This window comes from Pseudopipra pipra, chromosome 3, assembly GCF_036250125.1.
Source record: "Pseudopipra pipra isolate bDixPip1 chromosome 3, bDixPip1.hap1, whole genome shotgun sequence".
Taxonomy (NCBI): Eukaryota; Metazoa; Chordata; class Aves; order Passeriformes; family Pipridae; genus Pseudopipra; species Pseudopipra pipra.
Window position 1 is genome coordinate 49,365,947 of NC_087551.1, and position 26,511 is coordinate 49,392,457.

The 26,511-nt window shown below is 40.8% G+C and overlaps 1 protein-coding gene across 9 annotated transcripts in view; it reads left to right on the forward strand.

Annotated features, from left to right (window-relative positions):
• The window catches only part of GRM1 (glutamate metabotropic receptor 1), a 182,294-nt gene extending 155,829 nt beyond the window's left edge, over positions 1 to 26,465 (forward strand). For 2 of the 9 annotated variants that reach the window (XM_064649052.1, XM_064649054.1), the window contains exon 9: positions 22,642 to 26,465. In XM_064649052.1, the coding sequence (XP_064505122.1) occupies positions 22,642 to 23,476 (835 nt within the window). In that variant the 3' untranslated portion in view covers positions 23,477 to 26,465. The other 7 variants (XM_064649058.1, XM_064649057.1, XM_064649059.1 and 4 more) reach the window with 7 other exon arrangements.
• Positions 26,466 to 26,511: the final 46 nt, after the last annotated feature.

Below are 26,511 nucleotides of genomic sequence, written 5' to 3' on the forward strand. Positions count from 1 at the left end.
TACTCTTTCTATTTAAACTGACTTGGTGAGTTGCCATTTCATCTTGAGCTAGCTGTGCTGACAAGCCGTGTTTTTCCAGGACTCATTTCACTTGTCCACAGTGAACTATGGACTCACAGTCAACAAAGACTTTTGGGCTCTTCAGTTCCCTAATTTTCAAAGCCTCCCACAAAAACAGGGTGAGGGGAATCTTACCTTAAGTATGTCCAGAAGGCAGGACATTTTGTTTCACTGGTTTTCATGCCAGTGGGAGGAGGCAAATGCACAGTGCAGTATGGCAAGAGCTGGAGCTTCCAGAAACAGAGAGTAAATGTTCAGCACTAAACTACCATTTAGCGTAGTATCACCATTTAGTGTACTATCATCATCTTACAGCACTGTCAAACCAGTATAGACACGGTTGCTGAATCTAATAGGAAACAGCAGACTAACTTGCTTTGCAATTTAGAAAATTGATGCGGTGGGTAAACTCACATCCTGCCGTAGTATTGCATACACAATAAGATAGCCCTTTATTTTTACCATTACAGACCTTGGAAAACACCATATTCCAAGGTACTTTCAAGAAGACTCTTAAATCTGCTGGACCCCCACAGCCATCCTGCTAAGGCTTACCCCAGAGAGGAATGACACATTACGGAAGAGAGTTTTGAAATACCAGAAAAGATGTAAAATCCTGCAAGTGGGAAATAATACAAAGATTAAAATGTAAAAGGAAAATAGTGGGAAAAAATTGTAGAGGAGAGATTGTTTATTTCAATAATCTGTTGTTTTATGTCTGCCCTCTCCATTAGCCTAGCAATAAAATGTTGATGTCCATGCTCGGTTTTTGGGGCTGACTCTGTAGACCAGTGGCACCATGGGGCACAAGGTGATGTGCTGGTCCATGGCTTTAAGGCTCCTGGCTTCCCATTGGGGCGCAGGGCTCCAAAACCACTGGGCATTTGGTTTAACCTTGCATCACGCTCAGGGCACATCGTGGAGGAAACTGCTTCCTTTGCAGCTGTGGATACAGGTGTCTTATCTCTAACATGGCTCCCTGGTGACACAGGGAGCTGTCACCAGGAAGGCAGGTGGCACCCCGGTCTGGCCTCCCCCTGATTCATCTCCCTACTGCAGCTCTCCCTGGCATTTGCTCAGGTTCAGTATTCAGTGCAGTCCTTCACCCTTTTCTGAGGTTACGGTGCATTTGTGGGAAAGCATCTTCTGCTTTCACAAAGATAGCTGAAGGTGTTAATGTCAAACATCTCTCTCTCAGCAGTTGGTATGTTTGATGGCTTTGCTGGGCTGTTTACTGGTCTTAAACCATGAATGATTTTGTAGACACATAGTGCTGTGACATGTGACAGTTCTCTTGTGTATGTGATGTGAATTTCACATAAGATAATACTACAAACTCAGTCAAGCTGTTCAGTCCTTGTCAGTATATTGATTTAAGTGAATATTTAAAAATCCCAGAAGACAGTTACATGGTTCCAAAGGGACTCTTAGAACTGATGTTAAAGAACGGGGAAGAAGCACAACATAAGAGGGGAGTCTGAAACATAACAATCCTACAGCAATCTCTTCTAGCCCTGCTGCAGGGTTGTCCCTTAAATTTGGCCTATGTCATTATATCTAATATTATCCTCCATAGCCTTGAATTTTCATTTGATTGTGATGTACATATAATACAGTTCTGGCCCATACACCAAAAAAAACCAGAATAGGTGAAAGACTGAGCTATCACTTCCACACTTACATTCTTTCTCTTTAAATAACTACTAAACATCATATTTATTTAAAAACAAGGCATGGCATATGTATATACCAAATTATACACCAAATTGTGTATATATGTACATATATATGTGTATATATGTCTGTGTATATATGTACAAAATAATCAGTCTAGATGTTACAGAGGCTTTTTTGTCCTTGTAATGAGAAATAAGGGACACAGCTACATAAAGCACTGTAAGTTTTCCTTGCGAATTATAGCAGCTAAAGGGAGTCCCAGCACATGCATAACTGAGTTGATCACATATCATTTCTAGGGCAAGCTGAGGAGAAGGAGAGGGGACAGATGTACAATATGATTGAGATGTTTGTCATCAAGTAAAAGCTAAGAGGTCTGGCAGTTTGGGCTTAGTTGTCTGGGGTTTCTTCCATAACCAAGCAGAGGCTGCCTGAGACTACATTTAAGAAAAATAACTTAAAAAGCTATGAGATTCTGCATTAAAAGCAGTGGGGATAAACTGCCTTCAGATAAAACCCAGGTTATATTGAATAAGTTTACAGGATACATTGCCTTCACTCTGGGCTCCCATCCAGAATTCCGCTTCTTTTTCACCAGTTGGAGCCACATTTTATTTGTATGGTCCCTTTAAATGAGAGAGACCTGTTGTATAAGTTTTCTGCAATTTCCTCACTTTCTCCAAAGTTCTCAGTCCAGGGCAATTTTGACACTTTCATTTCATGGATAGTCTCAGCTTTGCTCTCCGAGGGGATTTTGACAGGACACAAATCCAAGGAATGGTCTCTGAGCGCAGCCTGTTTCTTACGAAAGGACTGCCGGAAAACTTCACTTTACAGCTCCTGCTCTTGTTCTGCTGCTGTCAGGATGCTGAATCACAAAATGTTGTTTTGCTTAGGGGCACTGCTGTAGCACCAGGCAGCTTTGTATAATGAATCTCAATACTTAAGCACAATGAAGCATAGACAGTCACATCAGAGGGGAGCTTTACAGTTATGTACCATAATCTCTGCTTCCTGACTGAGGGGAAGCAAAGGCAGTACTACAGAATCCTGGGGAAAGCTAGTATCTTTCTTGGCATAAAACACAGGAATAAGGACACCACTTGTAATTTAATTTCTTGCTCGACTGGATCACTTATTGCACTTCCTTGTATTTTGGTATTTGTATACATTATTTATATCCAGTTAGGATGCCACAAAAGTACACCAGCTCAATAGTGAGTGATACAAACAATTGTGTCTGGGATAAGCAAGTGCTGTTTATCTGCTTAGCACCATAATCTCACATTGTTTTGGTTAGAATTATCACTGTGAGAAAAATAAGGAAGAAAGCTTCACCTTTTAGGAGTGTCATATAAATAAATAGGTGCATCCAGGTAAGCACCTAAACTCCTGGATATTTCTCTGTGTTACATATAAAAGTCAGATTCCAACTCTCATAAACTCATAATTAGGAAAAAAAAAATAACCCCCCATCATGTTTGGGGTGATGCTCTGAAAAATAATTTTAAAATGTGTAACAGCCATTTATTTATTTAAATCAGCTTTTTAAAATGGAAATTAAATAAAGAGCTAAAGTCTAAGTCTCCTAGAGGCTACTCCTTCCTATCCTCAAAGGTGTGATGATTTAGCCTGTGCCTCTTTTGTTCACCTCCCCAGAGCTGTAATATTTCACAATCACATGATCATTCACATACAAATACTTGCTAGAATAAACACTCAGGATATTCACCAAGTGTTTATTTTGCAAGGGTCTCTGAGCCACCTTGAGATTTCATACATCTTTGACCTAATTTAGACGTGAACAAAAATTAGGGTACTGAAGGATATCATGTGGATCTCTTATATCCTTCATATAAGGACAAGGCTATGAAACAGCACAAGTATCCATATAAAGTTAATACTGGAACTTGTTATTTACCTCAAATTAAGGTGTCTTAAAAATATTTTTGTTTCATCCCTGCAATTCAGTGCAAATTACAGATGTGAAATGCAGAACTGCTGCTGATTTATTTAATCCTTTTCTATGCCTAGGGACACCTAAGAGGCACATAAGAGCCCATGAAGAGGATAGCACTCTTGGATGTTTCCTCTTTCACTGATGTGAAAGACATTTTGCATTCTGGCTTGTCCACCAAGCTTATCCCTGCTTGTGATGAGCACTCTCCTTTGCTCAGGGATGCTTCATAAAGCAAAACACTGCAAGACAAACCGCAGATGCTGTGATCATATGCTGACAGAGCATCTGATTTTTAGCAAGACTCTGTAATTCACAAGTGAATCACATACCCCCAGAGAGAGAAGATGGTCCATCTCTGTTAAGGGAATGCAGGCATGTATGATTTTCCACCCTCTTAGAAATTAAGTCAGGGTTTTATTCTGATCATACAGTGTTAAAGTCAGTCCTGTATTGCTCTATCTTTCATTAGAAAAATATCTGCAAAGCTCTTGGTGGATGACAGCAGCACACACGTTTTATTTTCTGTGGGAAGAGGCCCACACATTGCTCTCTCAGTCGGTCAGTAATGTGTTTTGAAACAAATTTGTTAGGATGATGCCTGCTGTCACCAAGGCACAAAGACCTGACCATCCTGACTTAAACCATCACTGTAATTTGGGAATTCTCCTCACACCTCTTCCCTATGCTAAGGAAGGATTTGGAAAAATTTCTCACCATGTTACCTAATAGCTCAGGTTAGCACCCCCCCCCCCCCCCCCCCCCCCCCGCCCTCCCATTTGCTCCCGGAGCTGGGAGTATTTTTGACATTGGGAATTTTACTAAGCTTTGGAAACAAAAGTCACATAGCTTCAGTTTGCATATGCCTCGACAGCATGAACCACTGCCTGACTGCACTAGCCTTTGTGAGACTACAACCTGCACACCTTTGTGACTGACAGTCAGCAGCCCGGACAGGACACAGCACGCTAGCCAGGCACCTGAAGAAGCTTATTTTTTTTAAAATACCTGCAAATTCAGACACATTCATTTACAAATACCTGTATATGGATATAATGGATATGGCAAAGCAGAGGCTAAGTTCTGGTACACTACTCAGCCCAAAATCTGGATGTAGTCTTTGCTAAATGTCTGTCCCATAGATGTGTGTAATGGATCAATTTGCTTTCTTATATTTTTGTCCTTGGTGATTTAAGAGTTTATAAAGGGAAGAGCAAAGAATTTCAAAATCTCCATCTTTGCTTTCTACTTGACTTTGATTCTTTATTTTTTTTTTTTTTAGTTAGTTATGGTTTGATGCTTTTCTCATCTATCTTCTGATATTGTTTTTCATCTGCCCCAAACACACTGAGAACCATTCACATGAAGAACAGAGATCTGATCACACTGACCTCTGTTCTCCCGATTGTCTGCGTCCCAAGGACTCTGACTGGGCAAATTCATCACTGCCAGATCTTTTTTTAGGGTTTCCAGATCAAGGTGTGGATATCTGCAGAACAGACTCCACACGGAAGACATGCGCTCTCACAGAGTCACTAATAAACATGGCCAGCATCAGAAGTTATGTTCTCTGCTATGCCAAAGGACTCTAAGAAACCACTTTATGTGTGGGTTGAAAAGTATATGGTATCAATAGAACATCTGCCTCCACATTAAAGTTGTTAAAGATTATTTAATTTTGAAATAACAAGTCAGCTAATTCTTCAGAGCATATATGTGCTCTGGCATTCAGCCTCCCACACCTGACAAGCATAGGTTAAAAGGCATTATCACTGTAAACAGCAAACAATTGTGAAGCCTTGAAGTAATCACACAAGTTGTCAGTTTAAAGCCCACTTGAAAACTAGAAGCTCCAGTTTTTTTATTATTGCATTATAGACAATTTACCATTTATAGCTTACCGCTTTGGTTTATCTCTTCTTAAACTGTTTCCTCCTCTCTGCTCTGTGGTTCTTTTGAGGTATGCAAGACATGGCCTTCTTCCACTCTGTAAAATTAGTCTTGCAGAGAGGAAAAAAGAAAACTAATTACTGTCTGCTGGATTCCTTGAGCCAGATCTCAAGGTCAGATACACAATAATGTCAGCACCATAGAAGGTGTCCCTGATCCCCCTGGCTTGGGGAACAGGAGTGAGAGTTGTCCATTTCAGCAGCAAATCATTAGATTAGCTCAGCTGTTTTGCAGCACCACAGCCCAAGATGTCAAACCTGATCTTAAACTCTAGCAAAACAAGAGCCCCTGATCTGATTCTAGCAAATCCTCACTAGTAGATGGTTTGCTGGTGTTCGCAGTTCCAGTCTGATCAGCCCCAGAGAATCATAGGTTCAATTTAAATGACCATCTATAAGCCACCTTCTATTTATTATATCCTCTTTCTCTTTACCCAACACTCTTAATCCCTCCTCATCCTTAGTGTGTTAAAGCCAGGAATGTTTGCTCTTTCTTACTCAAAGTTCTTATTAGTGTTTCCCTCTGCTCCAATGGAAATTTTTTTTATTATGTTGTCTTTTGTCCATTTCTTTTCCTGGCATAAGCTAAATCTTCAGATGGTTCAGTTTAGCCTGTTCTGATTGGCTTGCTAGCTTTGCATTGCCAAAGAAAGGATTGTCTGAAAATTGGGACTTACTCCACATTACTCATTTTTAACATTCCAAAGCCCCTCAAACAAGCTAACTAACCAGACAGCCAGCAGAAACAGAACCAAGAAACAAAGAATCAAACAAAAAAAAGCAAATCCCACAGTCTGTGTAACCCCCCCACAGAGAGATTATCTACCTTGAGCAGATTGACAAGTAGCTATGCTTGAAAGCATAGCCACAGCAGCACAGACAACTGCAGAAAGTGCCCAGTGAGCAGATGCGGCGTGTGGGTGGCGTTAACCCTGCTGAGCCGTGGTTTCTCGAGCCCCACGTGGCAGATTAATTCTGTGAGCACTAGTGTGCGAAGCCCAGCCATGATGATGTGTGCAAGCCAGTAGCTCCACAAGGTCCTTGGGAGTTCGTGCATGCACAGTGTGGGCTCATGGGGTGCAGTGGGTGGTTGTGTGGGTGTGTAGCAGGGGCTCATGTGTGTGCAGTGGCAGCTTGTGTGTCTGGGCAGTACAGGCTCCTGTGGAGTACAAAGTATGGCCCCAGGCATCTCTGTGCTCTCCAGTCAGTGAGCAGTTCTTCCTCCTTTATTTTCCCATATCCTCTGAAACATACAGTTATGTGCATGTCTTAATCCTTTGTGTTATATACACTATCTGAAAAATCTCTCCCGCCACCATCCCGGACAGCCAAGAGATTTGCTTGCGGCTACTTTGGGCTATCATAGCCTGTAAATCCACAAATGCTTTAAGCTGCCCTAAGACAGAACTGACACCCAAAGTCATCCTTCATCCCATGCCATCGCTTCACTTATCCAGGGACAAGAATCTGGACAGCCATGCTGTGAACTCCAACTAGGAATTGATAGGGGTTTTTTCCCCTTTCTTTTTCTGGCATAGTTGTGACCCAGAGTAGTTGTCCCTGTCATTCTCTGCCAGCCGATTGAACAATTGCTCCAAGGGTTTGTTATTACCTGCCCCCAAAAAAGGGGAGAGGAGTAACCCAGGTTCTTATCAATAATTCCCTTGGGGTGGATTAGAGTGAAACGACACTGAATGATCGGTGTCTGAAAACATATATAGGTAGGGTTTATTTTAACAATTTTGTTTTAACAGGTATGTTAACATTTTGGGTGTTGTCATCTATATCATATATCATAGTGATAACCCCTGGGGGGAAAATGCATAAGGGAGAGAAAGGAAAGACAGGATAAAGCTAAGGGAGAGAAAGAAAAGACAGGATAAGGCTAAGGGAGAGTAAGAGAAAGAAAAGCTGAGAGTGGACAGATGTATATAGTCACCGCCCAAGGGGTCCAGCGATGAAACTTGGTAGTTGCAGCTTCCATGTCTGTCAGTTGAAGTGGTGGCCTTGATCTGCTGGGGGTGAAGGAGGGAAGCCCCCACACTCCAGGAAGTTATGAGTTATTATATCCATGGTTGGTGTCACGGGCCGTGCCTCGAGCCTCCAGCCTCTTCCCTGGGCCCTGCACAGAGTTTCTATGTCTGGCCTGGTTCCCACCTTCTTTTTAGGTTGGCAGAGGGGGGGATGGGCTGTTATGGGCCATCAGAGGTCCTGCCTTTTCAGGGCTTGACACCTTCAATTGTCCATCAGAGGTACAATGCAACAGTCAAAAGCCTGCAAGCTCGGCTCTTGCCTTTTCAGGGCTTCACACCTTCAGCACTGGAGGGAGGGAGGGGCCCGATTGCTCATCAGAGGTATAATGCAAGTCAAAAGCCTGCAAAAGTCTCCTAGAATGCATAAATCATTAAACATTTCAGTCTCTGACACACACAGGGGAGGGTGGAGCAGCAGAAGGGAGCAGCCAGGGAGCTCTCCCACGGGCACACAGCTGGCTATTGCTGCCCTGGGGTGACCTGAAGCACACAAGGCCTTTGCTCTGTCTTCACCATGCAACTCAGTGCCACATTTTTCCAGGCATCCTTCTGGGACTGTGGTCGCCCTGGTGACCTTGGCCGTTCTGTCCTCTCTGGCAGATGCTGCAACTTGGCAGAGAGCGTGTGCAGTTAAATCCCTCCCGCTCCTCAGTCTTCCATGGATGATAATTATTGACATGCCTCACTGCTGCTGGGGAAGGATGAATGACCCCATAACCTCCCTCCTACTTGTACTGCTCTTTGCTCCACAGCTCTTAATGATTTCTTTCTCTCCAAAACCTGCCACTATGCCACTGATTAGCGTAATTAATTTAAAACACAGAACAATTATTTCCAGCCATCACTTAGACTGGAATTTGTACTGAAAACCTGTCCACCTTCCCAACTTTTTCTATTGGCTTAGAAATCTCCTATCAGATCCTGGCTCATACAAAAGTTATTGAAAATTCAGCTCCTCATCCTACAGGAAAAGGACATGGCCTTGCTTCTTTTTATGTAGGTATCTTTTGATCCAGCCATGACAACCATACATAAAACTTTACCTTTCAAGGACACAAACCTCTGAAGAGACACAAACATCTGAAGAGACACAATCATGCTCCTCCCTAGGAAGATGCTCCAATTGGAGGGGCAAGAGGGTTTGGGATGAGTTGAACACTTTACTGATCTGGTTCTACAGATGAAGTGTTCTTACCTCCCCAATTACCTTGCAGACCAGAAAGTTTGTGGTGTTGGTGAGCTGTCCCTTGGGAGTGCGGAGGGCAATCAACCTGAGTGCTGGAGCAGGAACTGCTCTTAAATGTGTGGCAGTGTGCCAAGGGCACATGGTACAAGGCTTATCCTTTCCTGTATTAAAGCTAGGGGTTATACACAAGTTCTTAAAAATGAGGAGTTGATGCAGGGCTGTCACTCTAAGCATCAGCATTAGGCCATCATCACTTCTCTTGATTTCTTCCCCACCTTATTTTCTTCCTAGTGTTATTGATGGTCAGTTGTTTCATACGGAGTGATATAAAATCTGGGGCTGTGCTATTCTGTATTTTTTTGACTGAGGGAATGTGAAAGATTTTCTTACAGCTTGGACATCTAGTGAGGAGGATCTCTGACCATGGCTTCAAATAATAGGTAACACATCGTACTGCACTTCAGTTTTCTTGGACACCAGACAAAATCATTCAGTTTGTATATGTTTGAGTAGTCTGATTGAGCAGAGAGAGTAATTTCAGAGCAGAAGGTGAGTGTTTCCAGTTTCACAGCTGTTGAGATATAAAACATTGCAGATAGCAATTTACACTTTTCTGACACAGATGTTTGCCTCGTGGGATGATTCATTTACACTTAAGAGAAAAAATAGTGGCAAAAGTGACTCTTCCCTCAGATGCTTTATGTTCCTCACTGCAGATTTCAACAGTCCTAATACCTACCTTGTTCTGAATGACTAGGTAGAAGCATTTTTCTGCTTCAAAGAACATAAAGTAAAGCAATTAATCCACTTCTTTCAGGAACCGCCTGCACTGCCACCCTGCTTCCTCTGCCAGACTCCCTGTTACTGCACCCAGGGGTTTGTTATAAAGCAATTCAGACACTTTCATGATGGTATACCAGCCTCTCGTTCAAATGCACAGAAGATCCATCATGCCTCTGGGCTCAAGATACAAATAATCACTCAGCAGGAATTACCCTGGAGAAGACTGCCCCCAAAATGACTCATTAATCCTCATATTCTAAAGACAGACAGGCTACCTAATTTTTTGATAACCAAAGAAATGTATGCGAAGTACCATTACTACCTGCAAGGCTGGGAGGAGGAAGAGGGAATACATTGCCATAATTAAAAATAGAATAAAAAAAGAAAGGTATAGAGTTCTGGGCACTAATTTTAAATCATGGCTCTGCAGTATTAGCACACAGTGCTAGTAAGACAAAGCCAACCTGAAAGCTGAATGCTTCAAAAGTATTTATTATTATTTATGCAGTTGACAATGATTTGATAAGTGGAAAATAATTCACTGAAATACAATCCACTCATGCACTACATTTCCCATAATTACAAACCTAAATTTCACTATAAATCCAAATCCAATTCTACTGAAGCATGAGCCTTGAGATTTAGAGCTGATTTCTGTAGTGTATATGCTGTGTTTCACCATGTGAAGATCGCCCTTGACCAAAAGGCAGACCATTGCTTTGATGGAGCTTGGCAACATTTTGACAACAACAACCTCCTGCAGAATGCAAACCTGGCCAGGAATTTTGGGTTTGCATGCTCTATTACATGGTTAGTGTAATAACATGTTAGATTTTGGCTGAGGAGCGCAACTGCAGTCACAGTAAGAGAAGAGTTCGTTGTATTTTGAACATGTTTCGAAGCATTTTGAACTGCTTGAGGAAGCAGGTTTCTTTTGTGCTTTCATTTAGCAAGATTTCATAACAAGACCTACAAATGCCCAACGCTTGGAGAGCAAAATGCTCTGAACTCACTCTGGGGGTACATATGAATGCAAAGAAATACAAGGCAGGTGCAACTAAGTAAACAATAAATGACAGCCAACTGCAGCCCCTGAGGGATGATGGTTGGCAAGGCCTGTTGACTCCGAAAAAACCAAGTCCCAAGCAGTGCTTTGAAACAAAAGTCTTCCATCTTTTGCAGGGTCCCTGAGCAGAGCTCTCTGTGGCTGTGTGCCCTGTATTGTGCTTACAGCAGTGTGTGTGTATGAAATACATTTAGAACTGAAATACATTTCTCTCAGCTAATCAACTACATATTGCTACTTGTTTTCTAAAATTTGCTGATGTGACTGAGCTAAAAGCACAGGAATTAGAAAGCTCTTACTCTCTCAATTGATGAAGAAAACTGGAAATCTGTAGAAATGTTGGATATTCTGTTTAAGCTTAACAATCCCTGTAAATTTATTGGGTGCAGGAGAGAGCATGGTAGCTAAGTTTCTAATCGTGATCACTTTTAAATTTACGAATCTCAGAGATCTCATTACACCTGATAAGGAATTTTATTCTATAGACTTCAAAGTGATTAGGTTTGCAAAACTGCTCAGCAGAATGTCTTATTTGTGTTTTATTCATAATAGTTTGGAAGTCATCTCAAGGCATCTACCGCTCCAAAATGGGTATGCATGTATTCTGTGTACATCACACTGTGCTCTCATGCTTTAGTATGTGGTGAGAGGAATGGCTTGTTTGGCTCATGAACAGCTGTACCGAGTATGTAGTACATGCACATACCATCCATGAATCTGTTGTTTTGAGGCAAACAGTAGTCTGGCAAGCATGCACTATGATTGTTTGATGGGAAGAAATGCTGAATTTTGATTTTCATTTTATTTGCAGTACAATGACAATTTTTTTTGCAGAAATTCATTGATACATTTCATGTGCAAATTTACCTGAGATTTTTGTCAAAGCACACATGTGTGTGCGTGTATTATTTTTATTTATACTGGGGAAGACAAATGAGAATTTGCATTCACTTGATAGGGTAAGGAAGAGGAGAAAATGAAATGGAAATTGTCTTATATTAATGGCCAAAACTGCAATTTTCAATCCCGTATTGAATTACCACTGCAGATAGAGTGCTTAGGAGACTATTCATTTTGTGTCTACCTCAATAAGGCAAATGTTTCCCTGAAAAAAAGGGAAGCACAATAGTGAAATCACATATAATGAAAGCTAGTGACTATTCAGCTAGAGCTCCAAAAGTAAAAGAAGGGAAACATTTAGAAAAACAGATTAGGGAAATAAGAGACAAAGGAATAAGTGGCAGCTGAGCATATATTAAAAACTCCACCAACAAAAACTTTTGGTGGTGCTTTTTTAAATAAGATTTGAAAGCCAGATGCTCCTTTTTCACTGTTTCGTCCTATCTTAAGAACACCATGGGCGAAGTCCCTCTGACAGCTAGATGCACAGCATCTGGTATGTAAAGTGCATCAGCAGAGGAAGCAGGAATGAACACCATAAAAATCTTTTTTAAACAATATTGTGCTGGAGTCAAGAAGAAATCTGTGTGGAAGTTCAGGTGATAAGAGGAGAAAAGATGGCAAAGCCCTCAGATGTAGGTCAGGGACAGGCACCTATTGAGTGGTATAGCCACAATGTGTGCACATGTGTATAACCACTCACTGGGTGTCTTTTTCTTTTCAATCTTCAGGAAGAGGCAGCCAGAGTTCTCGCCCACCAGCCAGTGTCCGTCGGCACATGTGCAGCTTTGAAAAATCCCACACTGCAGTGAATGTGTAAGAGAAGCTGCATGACAAAGAGTGGTTTTACCCCTTTCTTTTTCTCATTGGTTTATCATGTCTAATGATGGGACAAATGTGGTGCATGCCATTAAAGATGGGAAATTTGCTTATGTCCCCATGTTTCACACAATGCCTTAAACTGATTGACAAGATGTGATGAAGAGGACAGTGAATATTTTTTTTGCAGGTTTTATTTTTTTTCTCTAAAGCCTTCAATTTTATTTCTAAATGCCTACAACTTTGCAAATAAGTCCTCTTTTTTGTACTAATTTTATCTTCTTTTTCCATTTAGCCAATATTTTTTTTCTTTTTTACAGTTTTGCATAGAGATGACACTATCCTGTGTGCTTTAAAGAACAATCTAGTGGCTATGTCATGACGAGACACCTTTGCTGTGCACAACTTTTGCTAACTGTGCTTGTTAGTGAACTGTGGCTGCACAGCCAGCAGAGGGAACACAGAAAACATTTGTTTGGTGGGATTCTTAGAACAGGTAAAACATTAGCAGGCACATGTAAATAAAACCAGCAGGATTTGGCCTAGGAACAAACAGTATCTTAAAATAATAGCAGAGAATTTTTTTCTGTTATAATTTCTAAAAGTTGTTCAGATTCTGCATATTCTGCATTCAGAGAACAATAGCAAAATTCAGGTCTTCAGAAGTAAAAAGTTCAAATACTGCCCTCTCTGAGCAAACACAAACAAGGAGGAGAAAACATGCTAGCTGTTGCAGAAACTGAAAGGCTTTGCCTCATTTCTTCCAGATCTTTGCTCATTTCCATCTGCTAAACTGCAAATGTAAAACAGTCCTGCTCCCTGCCCCGCGGAAGGTTGTGCAGTGACTAGCTGGAAAGCTGCCTGTGATCCACTGACACAGCATTTTGAGCAGTGCTGTCTCACTACAGAGATGCTGTTCCCCTGCTCTAATCAGTGCAAAGCATTAGCTCTGTGTATGTCTCAGGTAGTTTATGCAATTTGTGCACAGGTAGCAATGATGTTAATTCAATCAAATCTACCTCTCTGATTTGCAGATCAGAAGAAATCTATAGAATGCATCATATATTTGGAGCAGTAGTGATGGCTTTTACAGGGCTTGTGTAGCAACCAGATTTGGCACCTTGAAAGGCAAATTGTACACAGGCAGTGTAAGATGTGGTACAAACATTTTGATACTAACTTCTAGTCAGAAAAATATGCCCTTCTTTTCTGAACTGGAACAAGTGTTGCAGATTCCCAGGGTACAGATCATCAATTATCTGTCTGGAAACTCAAATGGGAGTCCAACACAGACATACTATTAGGAGGCAAATGCGAACGCAACGACAAATTCTATTCAAAAAAGCATGGGCACAAGCTGTGAAACTCCTGAGCACAGGGAAGGCTGAACCTCCTGCTTTTTGCATGACAACGCTTGGGATTTTTTTTCGGTTTGGAAAAAAATATCCCCATCCACATGAGCTCCTGAGAGACACCTCTGGTGGGACTCCAACCAGTCAATGGAACTTCAAATGCCTGTGGCAGCTGCCCAGATAAAAAAGGCTTTAAGAAGCAGTGGAGCTTTTCAGACCTGCTGAGCATGAAGCTATTTTGGTTTCTCTGCCCATCCCTGTCCCTCAGGCTTCCTTCTCCCTCCAACCAGGGCTGATGCATTCAGAGGCCTGGCAGTGTTGCCCTGTGTCCTGGGAAAGGGCATGTCCTCCATCTGCAACTGACTGCCCAAGATCCGTGGCCACGAATGTCAGTTTGAGCAGTAGATGTGTGTCCATCATATCACCAGATGCCCAACACCACTGCCTGGTCTCATGCCTCAGTCTCATTCACCAGAATTGCTGCAGTTTGCAAGTCCAGGTTTTTCTGAGAAAGCCCTCCTTCACTACCACAACATGCTAGAAATCACCATGGGTGCTATGGTTTCCCTCACCTTCCAGTTACAAGCAAATAGATGTAGAGTCTTGAAACTGTCTTGTGTTTTGATGAACACAATACTTAGCATCAGGGTTTTTTCACTAATGTTAGTCTCCATTCTCTGTATAATTCTGGAGATGATTAGAAATGCAGAATCATGAAAATATAGAATAATAAAATTTTATTATCATACTTAAAAACACCAGAAACATCACCTCTGAGTTTCAGGGCTCTATTCTTCTGAAGCTGCACATTCGTTACCATGGAAACTTTCAGATACACCCAAAAAACCCACAGGCTTCACAATCTGCTCTATCTACTGCAGAATATTCGTGAGAGCTGTACATTACAAATCAGGGGTCTCATGACTAAGCTTCCTGTGGCAAGAGGGTTAAGTTTGAACTCAAAATGCTGGCATGTAAAGGCAAGTCTGATGTCTTTGAGCACTGTTCAAACTGTTGGGAGTTTATTTTATTCTCAAGTATACCAGAGAATCTGACAAGTTCTAATGGGAGAAAGACCTCATTGACCGCTACCTCTGCAAGGGTTGCACACATTTTGGCAGCAAATATCCAGGGCAACTGGCTTGTCTGTTCATTAGGAATTTATTCCTGCTGTGATACAGCTATTGACTAGAAAACATTCTGGATGTTCAGCATAAATTGTCCCTTTTGTAGCTTCATCTGGAGGTCTCAGTTGTGCACCTATATGCCACGTGAAGTACCTCCCAGCCTCGGTGCTAATGAGATGTTTGAAGAAAACCTGAATCTATTTGGCTATTTTAGTTTTATCTCATGTACTCTTTTCTCTGTCCCCAGTGCTTTTTGTTGCGGTTCAGTATACAGCTTTCAGCTTGTCAATATATTTCTGGTAAAAAACATGGTGCCCCAAATAATTTTCTATCAGAATCACAGAGGATTACAGAAAGCAAGGAAAAACCTCCAACTGTCTTAATTACTATTAAACTGCATTCATAGGAAAGACCTCCTATACCACAGTGTGGTGCTTTTGAGTGGGGAACACAGAATTCATGGGCAATTTTTGTGGTTTTATTATATTTCAAGTTCATTAATTTGTGTTTCTAATTCAACAGCTGCTCCATGGCATTTCTTTTGATGTAATGTTTTTTGAAGGTTTTTGATCTTCACAGCCTCCCAGTCCTACATACTATTTTGCCTTCCTTGCACCCACCTACACTCTTTCTAAATGAATTTAATTCTTGCGTTTTCTTCACATTTTCCTAAGCTTTCCAGGTCCCTCTGCACAAAACATTGTACTTTTCAGTTTTCAGGTTCTATTAACTGTGCTCCTTTTTGAGCCTGTCTGAATAAATGCTTCAGTTCAGGCAGCATCACTGGCTGCACTGTCATATACATTTATCTGAATGTGCAGCATGAGACATCTTCAGATAACACAAATGTGCTTCTCCATTAATAACAGATAGTCTCTAATGATTTAAACCATTCTTTTTTCATGCACTGACTTTATTATCCTTAAAAAAAATTACAAAAAATTATTCAGTAGGACGAATTAATTCTGAATATTTGGTGAGGTTTATTTATTAAAAACAATAAAATAAACAGATTCAAAAGCTATTCACTAATAAGAGCACTTTTTGATTTCACTTTGATTTGCAGGTTTCCCATCTTTATTTCCAGAACACAGGATGAATTTTCTTGCTGTTCGTGACAAATTGTTTATTATCCTGAACTTTGTATTATCTATTAGATTAAGTTGTTTTCTCAAAGCAACACATTAGTAGTTATTTGATAATTTTTTCAAAATACCTAATGAACACACATGGAAATCAAATTTTTTTTCACCAGTAATTAGAAAGATGACTGAAATGCGGCATAGCTTCTATATTTTAGATGAGACTAAAAATTTATAGTAGTAATTATAATTAGTAGCTAGACCTTCACACACATTATCAGTGTAATATTCTCACACCTTTATTGAGCTGGGTAAGTAAGATCTGTGATACATGCTGAAGTTTTAGGCATTCAACAACCTTGAACTTCAACTACACTACCATCTCTCACCAGCCCCCAGCTCCCTGAATTCACAGTTGTATAAAAGTGCTATATATAGCTACTGCATCCACATTACAGACTGTATAATATTAACATTTCAATTTAAAAAAGAAAAAAAAACAGTTACCAATAGGGTCAATGTATATTAGGTAGCCTATATGTAATTCAGATAAAATACTATTTAATGTTTGCATTGGAGTAACCAATGAAGGAAATTAATACATTAGATTTACTTGACATAAGCCAGTGGCAAGACAGAGTTGGAAAGGCAACTCTGGGCTTGTGCTTGCTCACAACAGCCCTAAGTATCATCAGGTTCTTCCCCAGCAAGACAGCATGACAGTGTTATGTTTTCCTATGTTTTGTGTAGCAGCTTCCATCATACATTTAAAGCAGCACTGTAATTTACACAGAATATCCTGTCCTGTGCCCAAGGCAATTTTGTCCATAACAAAAAAAAAAAAAAAGTGAGTGGAGCAACAAGGAAAAGTTGGTTCAGTAACTTAAACTCCCAGAAATGTAAGTAGGATGTTAAACTTTGCTCTAATTATACAGCACCAGAGAAAGCATTGGAGTCCTGCTGTGAGAACTGTTCTAAGTTCCTCTTATCGCCGAGATAGAGGTTATAGTGTAAAAGGACTAAGGCTGAACTTGGTTTGTGATTCTTGTTTTTTTTCATTTGGGTGTTAATATCAGGCAAAAGTCCTGAGCATACATCAGATAGGGACTGTGGTCAATGATGGCTCCCTCGCTCATGGGAGAGTGCAGAGAAGTTTTACTAACCCAGGTGTAAGAGATAAATCCCTAGAAGCAATGCTCCAGAAGTTAGGCTTGCAGAAACACGTTAACCAGCGTGGCTTGCTCTGCTAATGAGTGGCAGGACTGACTGTGGCAGTTCTGAAACGAGGGGCTGTTCAGTACAGAGAGATATCACCACCCTGGATTAAAATCAGCTCTCTCCTTTAACCAAATTTCATGCCTGAGGGGCCTTACTGAAATAGAGACAATAATAGAAGAGACCTTGGTGATACAAGCTAAGCACCTACAGTGTGCTGCAGTGCAGGTACTAGACTTAAATTTTAAGCTTGTTAGCTTGGGTCCTGGGAATGGTGAGGCAGCAGCGGGACAAAGCTTTGCTCAGGCTCATTACCACTTCTTACATGACTGCTGGGTTGTAGAAAGCTTGCAGTTGGCTAAATGCCTTTCTGTGGACAGAGCAGAAATTCCTCCACTGGTTTCCCTAGGATGGCATCCATCAGCAACTGCCATGTGGGATGAGAAAGGTTTTGTCCAATGCACAGTTTTGAACAGGGCATTTCCTTTTGCTCTGCATCCCCACTGCCTCCAAAGGCTGGCCATCTCTGTGTCAGTGCTCAGAATCAGCCCTGTGCACTCTGCATTCTGGAGCCAGCTGTCAGGTGGCTGTAACTGTGCCCCACTCTGTGAAGGTGGGAGCATTTTTTGACTGGACAGTACCTGACACTGACCTTGGCTGGTTGCTGATAGTTAGGGCTTCTTTTGGACTCAGTTTTTGCTGCCAAAGTTGATAGGCTCTTCTTGGTTTGCATTTTATGTTCATTACTAAGATTTTGTCTTCACAGCAGAGACTGCCATGTTATCTCAATGCTTCCTACTAGCTGTGGCATTTCAGTTACTATAGTGACTACAAGGAGGTAGGCTGGGACAAAGCATCAGTCTGACAAAGAAAGAAAGGTAATATTTATAATTTCTCCTATATCCTTTTCCTCTGGTTAATTGCCATTGCTGCTTTTTTAAAAAACAGCCTTAAATCATAAATCTGTATTCTGAATCTTGTCTAGCACCACCAAGCCTGGCCCAAATGACTGTATCCCTCATCTCAGCAAGCTTGAGATCCTCCCTCAGCTCATGACCATTTGGAGAAGATAACAGACCACCATTCTGGCATCCTAAAGGGATGAAACAGGGGATGAACTCTAACAGATCAAGGAATGTACCTTGCTGTTTTAACTGGAAGGGCTCTTTCTCAAGCACTTTGCCTAACTGCATCCGAAGCCATTTCCCAGCTTGTGGGTTCCTGAAGCTAACTTCATGATAGCACATATCACTCTGTTAAACCATTTCATGTGGTATCAGTTAGGGATTGTTATGCATAAAATGGTCAAGACAAAAAAAGACAACATTTCAGACATACGGAACTCAAAATTGATTTCATTCTCTGTGCTCTGGATCTCAGGCTGTAACTTTGCTGGTGAAAGGATCAGAGAGTTGCGCAAACTAACTTCCCTTAGACCACTGGGACAATAATTTTTCACCTCAGAAGCATTCAGCCTCTAAGATATAAAGAAACCTTTGCTATTCAAAGTCTAAAATAAGGCATCTTCAGGATCCTGCAGTGTGGAGAGAAACTACCTGTTCTGGGGTGCTCAGATTTGATGTTGCTCCAAGGAAGCCAACAGGGTCAGATCCTCCAGGCACTGGCAGGAGCAGGATTCTGGTCTTGGCCTGAAAATGAACATAAGTCTGGGGAACTCCTTGTCACAAGGAAGAGCCAGATCTTGAGCATCTGGAGATACTTAACAATGAACAGTGAGATGTCTAATGAGCTGTATGCATGTCCTACAGGTGGGCAGGATTATTCTGAACCACAGTCTCAGATTTGGATGCACCAGCTCTTTTAAAAATCTTCAGCTAGTAACTATTAAGGTCTGAAGTTATTTTCCGTCTTGTTTAGTAATTAATAATCGTCTGAAAGTATCAGAGAATGACTGCCCCATAGCCATGCAGAGAGTATGTTATAAAGATCAATGCATGTATTAAAAACAACACTTTGAATTACCAAAAATAACAACAGACCTTCTCACAGAACTAAAAAAATTCATACAAGAAATATACTTACCTCTATTTCCTCCAAAACCCAAAACCCACAGATAAAGCTGTGAAAATTGAGAAAAAGCATCTAAGTGTATGTCCTTGCCAATAAAGCAAAAGCAAGCCCATCTTATGTATTTATAGGATGTCCATGAATCTGTCTCAACATTTAGGTTAGATGTGAGGATTTGAAGAAATAGTAGTTGGAGTGTTACACTGGGTATAGGCAAGTACATACCTAAAGATCCCTTGAGACTCCAGGGGGTTCACATCTAGGCAGTAAGTGGGAAGTCTAAATCCTATGGGAAATTCTATACAGTACAGAGAAAGCTAGGAAAGACACATAAATACATGAAAGAAATGAAATGGGTAACCATCCTATTGATAAAAGCAAGAAACCACCAGTTAATCCCACCTCCACCAGTTAATCCCATCTTGTCGCTGTGCAATTGAACATCAGGTTTTCAACACCCCAACTGTAATTCAGCTTGGTGTCCTCTCTTGCCCTTGTGTGGAAAACCATCCCTTCTTCCATTATGCCAGGCAAATTATTTTGATCTTCACCTTTCCATGGATAATTCCTTCAAAAGAGAATATGACAATAACCTGGTGACCATGCCTCCCACATGCAGTCAGGATTCTCATCATCACAAGTGAGGCGATTCCTTGTCTTGCTGAGAGTCAGTTCAGGTCTGGGCTTTTGCAGACCCATGTTTGCTTATGTCTAAAGGTCAATTAATGCCATTCAAGATGGCTGGTCTTTGTTCCAGCATAAAAAGTGTTTTTCTTGCATGTTAATTATGAATTTTGCCTGAATGTGCTAATCTTGGTGTGACCCCCTACCAGTCATCCAGCAAGACAGAGTCCAGGTATTTCTATGACAGTCTTGTGACTCCACCTCAAGTGACTCATTAACAGGCTAATGGTGCACAGACATAGCAAGGAGAGCAAGTTGAGGGAAAGAGCTGGAACAAGAGTCTGAGGAGAACAGTAGCAGAAAAGAGATTTCCCAGTGGATATTGTCCAATGGATCCCACAGAGAGCCACTGCAGCTCTAAAGCTCTTTGTCATGAGTCACGAACATTAAGGTCTGGCAAGTGGAGGCAAGGTGCATCGGCAGCAGCAGCTTTCCTCATAGAGCAAGTTGGTAACAGACAAATCCTGATGAAATGGTTTGTTCACATTTGGGTATTGCAGTCCCAGCACCATGGTTGTTGATTTCAGCTCAATTAAGTGCATTACAGAGAGTGCTACAGAAGAAAGAAGTCAGAAGAGCAGAATTTGAGAGTGAGGGAGAGGGAAATGAACTAAATAGGAGCATGATCTGAAGACAGAGGTAGTGAGTTCCTTAAAATAGCAGTTCTTGCCTTTGATGTAAAATACAAAATCTTGGGAACAAAATGAGTTAGAGACTAAACAGATGGTGTGAGGAGGGATTCAAAAGTGAGATGATGCACCAGAACTAGCTATGAAGAAATAAATTATGTAGAAGTGGACTTAGCATAAAAGGCGGCAGATATTGTATTTTTTTCAGAAAATCCCTTTGCAGTATTTGTAAGCTACAGCATCAGCAAAATACAACATAAGAGCACTTGACTTCTTTTCCTCTCTACAAGAAAAGACTTGTTTTGAAGTTAAAGCAGACAAAATGTGTTTCTGCATGGAGTTTGCAGATCTTGGCATGTTAAATATTATTTTAAAAATCTTTCACACCCAACAATTACATTCATTTGCTTATCTGTATACCACTTAAAAAAAAAAAAGTCATACCACAGCTAGTTTTGATCAAAACAGGAACTCTTCTAAATCTTCATTCTTATCTTTTCATTGATCAGTATAATACAGAATTTTCATTCTTCAGCTGGGAACTTGTGTTTTTACTTTCTATGCTAAAGCTCTAAATCCAAACAGCTCTAGATCCTACCCACTACATGCTTTGGAGAGTTACAAATTTTTTATATTGGCCCTTTCTCGTGCTCCAGTTCCCACAGAGGTGGTAAGTCCAGTGTTTAGAGTCCGGAGCTGGAGATGAACTTCCCAGTTTGGATCCACCTCAAAAGCTTTTTTCTTTTTTCTCCAGGAATATTTATGGCTCAGCAAAAAAGTGACACATTGTCATGTACATTTCTTTTCTTTTTTTGACAGATTTACAACACTATCTGCGACAAAGTCAGTCACTACTTTTTTAAAATAAAATTCAACTGTCAATTATTTACTCCCTGAAAAAGAGAACTGCAAGAGTCTGAGCAAGGAAAAGTAAAATACTTTGAATGATACTGCAATACAGTAAGGGAAGCGATCTCCCCTCATGTGTGCAGTAGCAGGAGACAAGGCTGCTCCCATCTAGTTTGCCATGCACCTACAGGGCAATCACAGGGTCTGAAATTTAATCCTCAGGGCTCCTGGTCACTGAGGAATGAAACCCTGAGTTAAGGCTGCTTTGAATAAATCATCTCAGAATTTCTATATCTGGTTTTCACACAGGTGATGTATATTATAATTTGTCAATGATCTCTACTGCCTGACCTGCAATGAAACAGTTGCTTGATCCTCTTAAGCAACACTCAGCTCCCTGTCCCACCAGCTGCTAACAAGCTGCCACTCTGCTTTTTGTGTTGCTCCCTTCAGTGGCACAGGGAAATGCAAAAAACCCTACAGTTCCTCAGGGGCAGACATGACTCTCAGATCCTCACTCAGCTAAACTGCTAAGCACTTTGATGGGATCCAGCCTGTATGAGGCTGGTCTTGTCGCTGCTTGTTCCTCCACCCACACAAATCAACCATTTTCAGTCCCAGCACTTTATCCTGATTTGTAAATAATAGTCACCTGGGAAGAAGTGCATTTGCCTCCTACCTGATGGAGTCCCCAGAAGTCCTTCATTTCTTTGATAGCTAAACTGTTCCTGAGTGCAAAAGGGGGAGAAGGAATAAAAAGGACCTCTCTACACAGGGTACTAAAGGCTATAACTGTGTGTTGTTTTTCTTCCAACAGCTTGAAAATATTTCCTTTAAGTTGTAAATCAGGCTTAATTAAAGCTCTTCCTGTGACTTTTTTCCCATTTTTTTCCTTCCTTCCCTACAAGGTGAGATGAGCAAACCTAGATACAAAATTATATAGCTTGAGTCCACAAATCACAGCTGGCCCTCCTGGAGCCCTTCCCACAGGCTAGCCTTTCCAGGCTGGCTGTAAGATGGATAACCATCAGGAAGTAATCACTTCTGGATGAAAATCAAAGTAATTGCTGTTGTTAAAAAACATTGTTGTTTCCTTATGTAGTTTTTCGAGGAGGACACAAAGAACTGGGGGAGGGAGGCTTACTAATGAGGAAAAGCAATCAGTATTTCTGTAGGCTTGTGTGTTATACTGCCTGTGTTTGTGTAATGTAAATGCAAATAAACCCATCTTTATTTTATTCATAGTTCTAATGGAAAGTCTGTGTCATGGTCTGAACCAGGTGGAAGACAAGATCCCAAAGGGGAACATACATGGCACAGACTCTCAGTGCATGTGAAGAACCAGGAGACAGGGTGCAATCAGACAGCAGTGATCAAACCCCTCACTAAAGACTACCACGGCCAAAGCCTGACTTTTACCGACATCAGCAGTAAGACTCTGTACAATGTGGTGGAGGAAGAAGACAGAGAGCCTGTTCGCCTCAACCAGGCCAGCAGCCCCTCCATGGTGGTGCACAGACGAGTGGCAACCACCCCACCTCTGCAGGCCACAGCGGAGGAGACCCAGCTCTTCTTGCCCGAGCAGTCCCCCAAGACCCTGCCCCTGCAGCCACAGTCCCTCATGGACCAGCTGCAAGGAGTGGTCAACAAGTTTGCTCCCGGCATCCCAGAGTTCAATGCTGCCATCCCCACTCCCGGCTCAGGGAACGGCGTGCGGCCCCCGTACCAGCCTCCGCCACCTCAGCAGTCGTCCCTGCAGCCTTTCCAGGTGGCTGCCTTCAGCGAGGAGACCCTCTCTCCCCCGGCTGATGAAGTGGAGAGTGAGAAGGTAAAGCTCATTCAGGGATACGAGTATGAGAAAAACACAGAGGAGGAGGAGGACGAGGAGCCGGTGACCAGCAAACTGACTCTGGAAGACTCTCCGGCACTGACGCCCCCATCCCCTTTCCGGGATTCAGTGGTTTCGGGCAGCTCTGTGCCCAGCTCTCCTGTCTCGGAGTCGGTGCTCTGCACACCCCCAGATGTGACCTATGCCTCTGTCATCCTGAGGGATTATAAACAAAGCTCGTCCACCCTGTAGATGCTGCAAGAGACAAGATGGGAAGGACTTTGGCAGCTGCCCATTGGGAGGATTTGAGGAGACAAGTCTCTCAGGGCTGTGGGGAGAGAGAGCAAAGAACAAAGTCACAAGTGACAAGGCAAAAATTTCTTCCTGCACTTAAATAACTAAAATGAAACAAAAAGAAAATAAAAATCCATTCTGAGGGCTCAAGATTCTCTATCTGTTAAAAATAAAAATATTGTACTTTGGAAAAACATTAGGAAACCATAACAAAGCACAAACCCAAGAGACAACTTCTATAGCAAAAAAGTAAAGAATAAACACACAGGAAAAAAATATAATTACACTTAGTCAAACCCTCTCTTGGCAATGCTTAAAAAGGACTCTTGGAAGTGTGACCTGGAGAAGTCATTAGCACACCTCATGACTGCTGTCTGTCTGCTACGGAAGCAACACACCCAGGAGCTGGAAGGGTGGAGTGTGGTGAGGGGGAACGAAGCTACTTGTATATGAGACATATATGCAAAAATATTTTTTTCCTGGTTTCTACAGGTGGCATAACTGCGGAATGTGTTTGGGGGAGAGGAGCTGAGATAATGTGAAAGCGCATGGCTCTTACTGACTTTTGTCTGAACGATTTGTTCTTCATACTAGGCTGCTTTTTGGGGGATCTGGGCTTTTTTAACACTGATTGTGAACTGACTGAGAAACATGATCGAGACTCAAGAGGTTTCTGAAGAAAGCCCTCACTGTAGTACTTGTAATATGATAAGGACTTAGAAAAACTGCCCTTTTGTATAAGATCGCAAACCATGTGGCTAAACTGTTACACAATGTTTCCTGTAGCAGAACAATATTTATTGACTATCTTTTCATAAAATAACATATTTTGCCATGTCATTGCATCATTCCTCTGTGTTACGTTGGAATCAAATACATTGCAAAATAGCTGTATACTTAAAGCAACTGTTAATCTGAAAGAAAGGTAATTCCATACTGGGGGTTATGGAGCCAGCTCCCAGACAAGAGACTGGAGTGAGCGTATGTTTGTGTATCTGTATGCGTGTGTATGGTATGTGTGAAAAGTAATGTCCAATAACTACCACTGGAAGATTGTCTTATATACTATGAATATTTTTATGTTACAATCATGTTTTTATATCGCATTGTTACAAATATTCGATAGATCTTTGAAGGTTTGTATGCTGTGCTAACACATTCTTTTTTCTCATATACAAGCTGAGACAGTTGTTACCCTTACACTAGGGTGCTTTGTTTTGCAGATATTTTATGAAGTAGACATATGGTATTAATAAACCAGTGCATTGAGATCTTGTTATTTTACATGTTTGCAGCAAATGTGATTAACAAAAAAAAAAAAAAAAAAAAAAAAAAAAAAAAAGAAGAAAATATAAAAAGAAAAAAGAAAAAAGTCTGGTTTAGAAATCCAGGTGAGACAGGAAAAGTAATTCAACTATTTCACTGCTTCAGATAATTTAAAATAAAATCACATCAGGACAGGAAATTTCATCAGTGCTTAATGTGTGCATAAACTCCCGGGTTTTGTTATAGACAGTTCTTTTAAACTCTATGATGTTTAGTTGCATGTTCTTTCCACATGATTTCAATTCTTGTATTTAATATACAATACAGCATCTTAAAGATCACTTCTAGGCGGTTGTAGTTCTGTCATTTGTTATTCCTCCTCCTCTATCTTTCATGTGTTTCCTAGAGATGGGCCTAATCCAAAGCTCCCTAATGACAGGCATGGTCAAAGTCCAGGTCTAATTGCTGTGGCTTTAACTTAATTATAATGATTATTACCCTATTTATAAATGTGCTTATTATACATATACAGGTCAGGATTTTAGATGCTATGATCTTTGCTTGTGCTGCTGAATTCAGCTGAGGATCTGTACCACAGTTCTACACTTATTTCCAAAAATATTTTAAAGGAATCTCTTTCTGAGATTAATATAGTTGCAAAACCTGATTTTAACCATGCTTTAACCACATGTGAATACTTTATCAGAGTTTTTTCTGAATTCAGCATAATTCTATTCTTTTTCTTGCTTTTCACTTGAATTTTAAGAAGACCTGCTGCTAGTTATCAATTCTTCTCTGAAGATCCAAATCTCATAGTTTTGCCTTAGTTATGGAGTATTGGTATTGGAAGGTTTGGCTGGTGCTCAGAATCAGCGTCTTTTTTCCTTATCCTCTTTGCACAGTGTTTGCTCCCTTCAATATGACTAGTGGCCAGTTACTATTGTCGACCTCACGTGGAAAGCATGAAATGACTTTGCCCAAAGACACAGTTCTGTCTTTGTCAGAATATTGATGTCTCTGTAATGAACTGAGGATGCCTGAGGGTTAGCTGGTTGAATTTTTTTTTCTGCTTGGGGTTTTTAGGGGGATATTTTATTGTTGCTTCTTTTTTTTTTTTAAAATGCTGATTGCTTATTAAAACAGTGGAAAAAATGTCGTATTTTCTTTGCTGATCACACTGGCAATGGATTCTGTCTTCTAATAATCATAGTATAAGATCTGCTGTGCTGTTTCCAAAAACATGCGCTGTCAGTAGCACAGAGCTGATGCTAGGAAGCCAGTCTTTGAAGAACTGAGATAAATAAGAAAAAGAAACATAACAGATCTGTATGGATGAGGAGATGGCAAGGGGGAAAAGTACAATATTGTTTTCATATCTGTTTTGAACATATTAAGCACTGATTTTATTACTGCAATGTAATTATATCACAAGTAAGAGTTTTCTTGAAATTCAGTATATTAACTTTTAGTTTGTAATTGTTAAAACTGGTAACATACACATACGTAAATATATCTAAAGATCAAGAACTCACCTTGTGTATGCAGTTGTGTGAGCTATGAAGCTTTCTGTAAAAGTTCTTTCTTTTGGTCCGTCAAACGCTGGATGAAAATGCCTTTTTGTCAAAATGATCTTGAAAATGCTGTAAAATAAATATTTTCTATTTATTATTTAAAAATAGAATGCCAATATTTTTAATTTTTTGTTTCCTGAGTAAAAAATAGTCATG